The 9,806-nt window shown below is 29.3% G+C and overlaps 3 protein-coding genes across 3 annotated transcripts in view; 2 read left to right on the top strand and 1 right to left on the bottom strand.

Moving 5' to 3' along the window:
• The window catches only part of LOC119835205 (SEC14-like protein 2), a 38,581-nt gene extending 33,302 nt beyond the window's left edge, over positions 1–5,279 (top strand). Inside the window, exons 7-10 of the mRNA XM_038359904.1 lie at positions 720–919; positions 2,016–2,161; positions 2,563–2,711; positions 3,029–5,279. Of these exons, the coding sequence (XP_038215832.1) occupies positions 720–919; positions 2,016–2,161; positions 2,563–2,711; positions 3,029–3,186 (653 nt within the window). The 3' untranslated portion in view covers positions 3,187–5,279. The remainder of the gene's footprint in view (positions 1–719; positions 920–2,015; positions 2,162–2,562; positions 2,712–3,028) is intronic.
• A 329-nt stretch (positions 5,280–5,608) lies between these two features.
• Positions 5,609–8,551, bottom strand: LOC119835235 (thioredoxin domain-containing protein 17-like). Its single transcript, XM_038359942.1, has 3 exons — positions 8,266–8,551; positions 7,334–7,415; positions 5,609–6,435 (listed from the first exon to the last, which is right to left on the bottom strand). The coding sequence occupies exons 1-3, from the start codon at positions 8,408–8,410 to the stop codon at positions 6,279–6,281; spliced, it is 384 nt and encodes a 127-aa protein (XP_038215870.1). The 5' UTR covers positions 8,411–8,551; the 3' UTR covers positions 5,609–6,278.
• A 408-nt stretch (positions 8,552–8,959) lies between these two features.
• Positions 8,960–9,806, top strand: part of LOC119835320 — a 3,860-nt gene continuing 3,013 nt past the window's right edge. Inside the window, exons 1-3 of the mRNA XM_038360075.1 lie at positions 8,960–9,149; positions 9,261–9,392; positions 9,484–9,656. Coding sequence (XP_038216003.1) covers positions 9,077–9,149; positions 9,261–9,392; positions 9,484–9,656 — 378 coding nt within the window. The 5' untranslated portion in view covers positions 8,960–9,076. The remainder of the gene's footprint in view (positions 9,150–9,260; positions 9,393–9,483; positions 9,657–9,806) is intronic.

Genomic DNA, 9,806 nt, shown 5'->3' with positions numbered 1-9,806 from the left:
AATAAATGTTATTTGCAGTTAACAATTTTCTTTTTTCTTTATTACAATATTTATGGCAAGACTAGGTATATAATATGTTATCTTTGAGCATTTGGCCTAATATATAGAAGGATATTGAATTGAGTAAAGGCAATGATTTAAATTGACTCCGACTCCGAATGTTCCTATAGTACGAGATAATACTACAATAGCCTATTGTAGTATTATTTATTATTGTAGTATTTATAGTTGGGACACAGGCCTCCTATGAGGGTGATGTGATAATCATAAGGAAATCATGTCTGATTTCCTAATGATTATCATAAATTACGTGTGATTAATTGTGTTTTTCAAATGATAAGACACCTAATTACACATTTCATAACGTTTAATTTATCTGGCATTGGAAAGAGAATGTTCTGTTATCGTTTGCATAAAAAATAATATAAGATTATGTAATCGTTGTATTTAGTCAATCTCCCATAATTTTAACGTAAATACGCTCTAAAGTTATACTCTATATTCATGATAGCTCACAAAAAATTAAGTTATGTATACATGTTGTAAACTTTAGTTTATTATTTCACATTGTAGCCATTTAATTATAGGTTTTTGTGTTATGTTAAGAACTGTTTCTAGATATTGAATGAGAAATTATACTACCTAAAATAAAAAATAAAATTATACAAAAACCTGTTGGAATGAAATTGTGTTGTACTAAATATTTGTCATTTTTTCAGCGCCGAAAGTATTTTCCCTCGCATTTTCCGTGGTCAAGAAGTTCATGCACGAGTACACAATATCGAAAATTCGAATATTTGGCACAGACCCTAAAAAATATCAACCACAGATTCTCGCGCTCATAGACAAGGAATTCCTTCCCGTGCATTATGGCGGCACTATGGTTGATGAAAATGGCGATCCTAAATGTAGTGCATTAGTAAGTTTGTTCTACCTTCTACTTAACAATTATGTATATTATACCGTATTTAAGTAGATATACGGTATATTATACAGTATATATACATAAATTGAGGACGAATTTTGTAAAAATGTATATTGTGTGGAAGGATAATTATTTTTACTATTACACGCAAAAGCTCTCATTGACCTTTTGGTAGAGAAATCATAGTCTAGTCACTTAGGTTATTTTTTTTTCGTAAACCAAACAAGTGAAGCGGCGAACTGAAGCTAGTTTAATATTTAAATGAATATTATATAATGTAGCCGCAACGTTTCCAATAATTCCCAGATAGTATATAATTTATTTGTAAGCATTTATTACACTTTATTTCTCATTTTCATAAAATATAATCAATAGGAAGTTCTTGATTACACGCCATGATAGATAATTTCTTTGTAACACTATGATTGCGAAAAAAGAGAATTGCGTACACTAACTACATTGCAGTAAATTATGAATTGAAAGTTGCAACTACTTGCATTACTAAGATAATTTTCTTAAGATCTTATGCTACCAACAACCGAAACACAGACACAGATACAAGTAGTAATAAATACAAGTAGTGTTCGACTACTTTGGTAGATAGTACTCGTATATCATTGTTATGATTGTATAATTTCATCTCAATAATCATATCCTATATTATAAATGCGAAAGTTTATAAGGATGTGTGTGTGTTTGCTCTTTCACGCAAAAGCTACTGAACCGATTGCAATGAAATTTTGGTACGTAGACAGCTGGACAACTGGAATAACATATAGGGAACTTTTTATCCCGATATTCCTACAGGATACGGACTTACGCGGGGAAACCGCGGGGTGCAGCTAGTCTTTTAATATAAATTTCCATTGTTGAATACGCCTATATTTGTGATACCACGTTGTTATTGCCTTGTGTCACTCAGTGAAATTGCAGTTTTCTTATTGTGAAAAATTTTTTGAAATTGGTTGAATAATTTTGTGAAAACGTTACTACCACACATACAACACACAAATGTTTCCTCTTCATAATATTAGTTTAGACAACTTTTTGTACGTTGTAACTGAACAGTCATTTTAAAAACGTTCTACAGATAAAACCAGGTGGTAAAGTGCCTAAATCGTATTATTCTCGCAACATACAAGAAGAGGACTCGCAGCATTACACGCGAGTGACAGTGAAGACCGGAGAGAAACACGTCGTTGATTTATTATGTCCCGATAGCGAGAGTGTACTCAAGTACGTGCTAACATTTAAAAATTAAAAAAAAAATCATAATTTTCTTATTTGTTTAAAAAATTTTACTTAATATGGATACATATATTGCATTGAACCCCACTCTAGGGGATCCTAGATCCTGTATTGTAAGGCTCAAAAAAAAACATATTTTATTACAATGTATATATATAAATTAAAGTCAATTATTTACATTAATTGAGAATTAGGTACTAATATTAATATCGTAAGAATGTTGGGGAAAAAATCACAATAGTGTTCTACGATTTTAAATTTGCCGCCAAATTCAAATTTCAGCGTTTCGATTGTATAAATAATCCACGTATCTTTTAGAGCATAATATGTACCATCTATGATTAAACATCATTATAACCCACTCATTCCCCAATGAAATTTATTTTTAGATGGGACGTAGGCGTCGAAAATCACGATATAAAGTTCCTAATCAAAAAACGCGATGCAGAAGGCAACGAGAGTGTAGTCCACGGGCCAAAGAAGATCTCCGAAGGACCAGCTGATGTTGGAGTTATGCCTGTTACGGGACCCGCTACTTGTGTGTATTTACTGCTTATTTAAAAATAAAAAAAGCATAAAAAAATTACTTAAGTAGTGATTTAAAATTTGTGTTATATTAGGTATTTATAGTAACTCAATACTTAGATCTCGATTTATGGAACCACATATATATGCCAGCTTTCATAAAAAAATTAGTTATTTTTGATAGTCTTTTTTGGTCTAACCAAAACAAAAAAAGGCTAAATAATAATGATTTAAAAAAAATCCTTGAAAAGGGGAAAAGACTTATTTTATATTTACTTCATTTGTTTTTTTTTCATTTTTTCACCAACATCACATTTTTCGCCATTTCAGATTCAGTCGTTTTCGACAACAAAAGCTCTTACCTACGCAGTAAGAAGATATTCTACGACGTTCTAATTTCAATTCCGTCTAGAGATCTCAACATGACGGACGTGCCTGAAGACGAATTAGCCGATTTAAAAATCGCCGCCTCGAGTTCTAATGAATAAACAAATTGTGTATGGTGCTGTTAGTGATATTTTTTAGGACAGTTTTTATCAGTATTGTTTTTTCAAATCTTACACAAAATATTAAAAACAACCACAATTTTTCACAAATCACAACAAAACAATAATCACATTAAGAATATCCTCTATAGTTAGATGACCGCGCTAAAAATATTATTCTAAAGTAATTGCCTTATATACATTACATTTTAAACATATTAAAAGACAATATTGTACCAAAATAGAATACAAATAAATGGCTTCCACAAATAATCCGTAGATATCGTATTGGTAAGGTTACATTTAACAGTAAATTAAATGAACTGATGTAATTTTTTATTATTTGCATTAGCATCGTACACTTACTGCTACTACGTACTAACTACTATCATCTATTAGTTAATTTTTCTTTTTTGAGTTGCAGCAAATGCATGTTGTTAATCGTGAAACTTTTATTTATTATTGTTATATCCTATCAAATTCGGATAAAGTTGATAAGTTCAATTTTGCTTTAAAATTTATATTTTTGTGTACCTAGATATTTTTTTAGTTCTTAAATAGATAAGTTTCTAGGTTATTCTGTGATATTTGGAAAACATGATTTTTTTATATTATTATTATTATTATATAACGGTTCTATGCTTTTTTATCTGAATCGACAATTGTTTTTTTATTAATTAACAATAATTTAGGGATATATTATTTTATTGTAACATTCCATTGACGTGTCATAAACAATTAAACTCACAATCACCTATTAAAAAGTCGCCAAAAAATATCCGATATATAAAGCATTCATTGAAATTGATACCTTATTTTCTGACAATAATGTTCAGTACATGGTATCGCTCATTTTAAAACTCTGCTCGATAGAGGTATGGGCAGAGTTTTGCGTCGGAATGTTCTTGAGCGTGATTGTGAGACTGTTTATTCTATATCAAATGTAAGAAATTAATGAAAATATGCTTTTGAATTTAAGTACAAAGACATCACTTATCTTAAGGAACTTTGAATATATGTAGAAAATGTATTGAAAGTTTTTAGTGTAATAAGCTTTTTTCTGACTTCACCAATTTGATTTTTGCTAGAATAAGTAGAACTTTGTTGTATATCAAAATTGTTAGATAAAAGCAATTAAAACGATGACCAAAATATATAATTAAAAAATGTAAATTGTTAGTTCTTTATTATATATTACAATAACAATTATTTTATTTAAGGGGTAATTAGGGTGATTATTATGTAATTGTTAAATTTATCTCCGGATTAATTACACATGAATTATGTTTACACAATATTTAATTTCGACGAGCCATCTTTTTTCTTCACACGGTACATAATATTTAAAAAGTTTAATAACATTACTATTCAGAACGTGTCTGATATATTAGAGTATCAATCAAACGTTTTATTATCAAAACGAGAACTAGAAAATTAGAGAACAATTATGCTTTTTTAAAAATAGTTTAATATCTTTTATTTCGATGTCAGTGAGATCATAGCTATATTTTTATGTGCCCCATTACATATTTTAGCTTTAATATCTTGTATTTCAATTCCTATATATATATATACATACTACATTTTATTTATTTATTTATCCAAATCATATGCCAATATATACCATATTTATACATTAAAACCTATTATTGTATTTATTACCTTCTCCATAAAATATATATTACCACTACATATTTATTAAATATAACAGTAACCGAGGCTAGTGTTACATTATCTGTGCTGTGGCGTTATTATTACCTATACTGCCCAACTAATAGCATAATATTGAAAGAAACATGGCATCTATGAATTATTTGACTATGTCAGTAGGGCGGTTCATAAACGATTATCCAATAGGAATATATAGTTTATTTTGATATTAACTACTACTTATGAAATCAACGAGCATAATGTTAATATAATTATACTAACGAGTTATTTCCCGAAACAATAACAGCTAAGACTGAAATCTCACAGAAATATAGCGAAATTTATTTACTTAGAAAATCTTTTGTGAATCTGTATTCTGCTGATAAATGACACATAAAATGTACTTTGTTTTGTACTTATTTGTTATAATATATAATTTATATCGATAAGATGTTTTATTTCAAGTATATACTTTTTGTTATGGGATTGGGTGGAGTGAATTTACTATTTCTATCAAATTTGATTGTACGTATCAGGAGAAAACATACATTTAACAAATCATCCAATCTTTGAAAATAAGGATTTGCGTTTAGTCACCATACTTAAATTCTATTATAATTTATTTGAGAAATGGACCCACTACATATGTATGGATAATTTGGTATCCACACATAAGTTTTTCAATGCAAAGAATCTACTGAAGATTCTTTTAAACATACAAACATAAGAAAAAGAAAATATAATCATTAAGGATAAGTAACAATAAAACTAGTAGTTAGAAATGATGCAAAAGGATTTATTTAGTATCCTTACCTTATTATATACATTTTTCCTGAATAGAATAAATGAAAACAATATTTCTGCCTTAGCAAAAATTGACAGAAGATACTTTTCAAATCATTTAATTTCTTGAAACGTCTATAACCGCTATATTTTTTAAACCACATTTAATAATATAAAATACCTGCTCATATTACACAAGGCAATTACTGTTTTTGTCTTGTTATGAAATATATTTGCCTTAAGGGGACTACAAACGGTTGACTGACACATGCACACATTTATACAATGTGTGATGGTATCTATATGGTATATATATGCATACATATTATGCTGAGAATTAAGAACATTTACGTGATTTACTAGGAGTCTACTGACTGACCTAAAAAATAGTCACTTATAATTCTAAATGATTCGCCATGTATGTACATGCATGGTTTTTTAACATTAAAAGAAATGTCTAAGCATCTTAGCAATTTTTTCTACAATATAAAAATTTATAGGATATTATCAACATACTACAAAATTAGCATATATCTTTATCATATTTTTTTCATTTTTTTTACTGCAGTGAACCATACAATTTAAGGCATGATAGAACAAGCCATTAGCTCATATAGTCCCCTTAAATAACATGGAAATTCTGTATACATTCCCAAAAATCTTTAATCTTCCTCATCCTCAAATAACATTTGCAACAGTTCTCTCTTATTGCACTGACTACCTTCTAGCCTTTGCACACCTTTCCATTTGATTATTGTCGGAATTACCATAAGCCTTGTTCTGGTGTCGGTTCTGAATGGACACTCGGGGTTTCTCCAACTGAAATAAATTGTAAATACATGAAGCATCTATGAATATAAGGCAATTTTCATTATGATGTTCTAATTAAAGTCTTTTTAACAGACATAGAAGATTCTGCAGATTTTTTCACGATTTTCACAAAAGTAAATAACAAATATATAATCTTTACTTTACACATAGTTTTTTTTTTTTTTAATCATTTATTTAGAGGGCTTTTAAACTGCTGTTTATGTCAGCCCCATTGAAACAAAAAAAACTTATAAACTAAATACAAACTTCATTAAAATAAAAGAAGATTAAAACAAAACAAATCTTACTCTGCTAAACACTGCAGAAACAAAAGAAGAACATACGTCGTGAAAGTCTAAGGACTTGGTTCATAGACAGACAGAAAGGATCTTACTAGTTCATAAACCAATCCTGCCTCCCCCGAACAAGGGTTAGATAATAAATTATAAAAAAGACCCATATTGGCTTTTGTAGCAACTAATTTTTGCAACAGTTCGCTGCGTTTGATCTTACACATAGTTTAAAATGAAAATTACTCTCACAACAATTAAAATAAACATAAGATTTAACTTGTCTTTAATATTAACCATAGCAAGAGATGGTGATTCATGGGAGTGCTTTTGCCAGAATTGGAACATATCAGGCTAATACAATTCAATAACAACAAATATATATTAAAACTAGCTGCGCCCCGCGGTTTCACCCGCGTAAGTCCGTATCCCGTAGGAATATCGGGATAAAAAATAGATGTTGGCCGATTCTCAGACATACTCAACATGCACACAAAATTTCATAAGAATCGGTCAAGCCGTTTCGGAGGAGTTTGGCAACGAAAACTGTGACACGAGAATTTTATATATATAGATATATCTAGTAGACATTAGATATAAATAAATTTCAAACTTACTATTCTCTATCACCAACATCCACATAAGCAAATATGAAATCCTTCTTTACCTCATTTAAAAATGCTTGCACAATTGGTTCAGCTATAAACAAAAAAAAAAGGTTACAGTATAAAATATAGGAATCAAAATTATTCCAAATGTATGTAGATTAGAATCTCTTCTATAGATTATATTGATTTAAGGTGATTTTCTCCACTGCCACTCATGTTTTAGACTTATAGTATGTTTGTTTTGTTCAATAAGTAAATTATTATATAGTTAAATATGTATTATAAATCTATACTAATTACTATAATTATAAAAAAGGAAAGTTTGTGAATTAGTAAGTGATGGTGTAATCATAGTGATAATCTCTGCATTTACAGAACCACAATTCCAGTTAATATTCTTCACAACAGTGATATTATTTAACCTACCAAGCTGGCAGTACATACACCAGCTCCTACCATTCTCCTTTTTTGCACCATTAAAGAAAAAATATACATGTTTGTTTTTATTGGATAAACTATCAACAAAACTGGTGAATTCTTCATAATTCTTTAATTCAACAATTTTTTTTGTTGGAGTTTTCTTTGGCATAATTATCAACTAGTTATAATGACATAGCTGTCATAGAATACATATAATTCAGTGGAATTAAGCATGAAGTTTCTAAGATGATATTTATTACATAAATATTGAATGTATTGGTGCACAAGAAATAATGCTTTTCTTAAATCATAAAAAATATGGGAATATTAAAGTTATTGGATTAATGTTATTTTATTTTTGACTCAATATTTAAAGTAAAGATTAACAATGAAACAATAAATCAGTAAAGTAAATTTAAAAACATTACTTCTTTATGTGGTTTTTGGGATAAATATTTTTTTTTTTCTAATAATATTTAAGTCAATCATAGTTCTTATATTATCAGCTTATCGTTCATTACCTATCTCACAATCAGGGCACCAACTTTTCCCTTCGGCGGTTTTGGAACCGCTAAAATAAAATAGCACCAAAGGACCTTTAGGATCTATGCTCTGAGTATAATTTACAAAGGCGTCAAACCCTTTAATTTTTGCTATTGTCACCATTTTGCTTTTTTCAGCTCGACCGCTAATGAACTCAGAAATAACAATTTAATATTACTATAAAACTTCTCAATTCAGTTTCGGCTTTGTCATTAAGCTGATTATAATTCTAATGTTGACGGTTGAACGTACGCCTACTCTGTCACTAATGTGTCATTGTCATACAAGAATATCAATTTCACAGATTAATTAGTTATTCTCTCTTTAGTAAAATAGTAGGTAAGTAGGTTCGTATCTACTATATTTTTTTGGTGATTAAAATATAAAGAAATAATAAACAGTAACAGGCACTAAGTAAAATATTATAGTAACAACTTATAATTCAAGGAGTTGAGAAATAATAAAATAAAACTGTTTTAGCTGGGAATATATAAAAATTATATATATAAAAAAAAATACATTAGTTAGATTTTAAGCGAAATGTTAATAACATAGAATTGATTATCTTATCAAATTCTAAGCGTTTTAATTTACTTTAGGAAAATTAATTTTGCAGCTGTCATTTTTTAAGTATAATGCGAGAAATGGATCTCGTAAACTTTAAACGCTTCTTCAACGGTCGCCTCCGGATGACAGTTGATAAATAAATTTAAAACATCAAGCGATGTTGATTTTCTATTTGTGTGCAGATTTAGATATATGCTGGTAAATAAATAAAAAGCATTGAAAATGGATACCACCGTGAAGAATAAGCCTACAGTCCAGGCCATGACAATGGCAGAATTGTTACCAGGATTAAGTGGTACGTTGTAGGTGTTGTGTTTTGAAATTTGTTAAGGCTATCAATTGTCTTTAGTATAAATTAATATAAACAATGAATGGATTCAAATTATTAAATTGCGCAATATTCCAGGTATTTGTTCAAAGGATTCTACGCTATCATTAACAACAATAAAGCAACCACGGAAAACATTGGCTGTGACCCGAACAGCAGTTAAAGCTATTAAGCCTATGACTATAGCTGAAATGCAAGCTGGAATACTTGGTATTAAAATATTAAAATAATTCATTTGATATTTTTGTAAGTAATTTGTCTTATGAACTTGGATTTTTTTTAAATCTTTAATTATTCACAGCTTTAAAAGATAAAACACCAAGGCGACCAGCACAGACAACCGAGTCATCGAATAAAAAGAATTGGAACTCATCAGTCAAAGTGGAAAATAAATTTCGAAGGATCACTACTATTAGTGAACAAATGAAAAGTAATCCAGTAAAGAAGGCATTGAACTTTCAATCGAAACCAAAGGTAATGACTTGCCACTGTCTGTTCTCATTATTATTACCTACTAGCTGCGCCCCGGGGTTTCACCCGCGTTAGTCCGTATCCCATAGGAATATCGGGATAAAAAGTTGCCTGTATGTTATTCCAGTTGTCCAGCTGTCTACGTACCAAATT

The sequence above is a fragment of the Zerene cesonia genome, chromosome 20 (genome assembly GCF_012273895.1).
Source record: "Zerene cesonia ecotype Mississippi chromosome 20, Zerene_cesonia_1.1, whole genome shotgun sequence".
Classification (NCBI taxonomy): domain Eukaryota; kingdom Metazoa; phylum Arthropoda; class Insecta; order Lepidoptera; family Pieridae; genus Zerene; species Zerene cesonia.
Note: the sequence above shows the minus strand (reverse complement) of the source record. Positions and strands in the feature narration are given on the sequence as shown.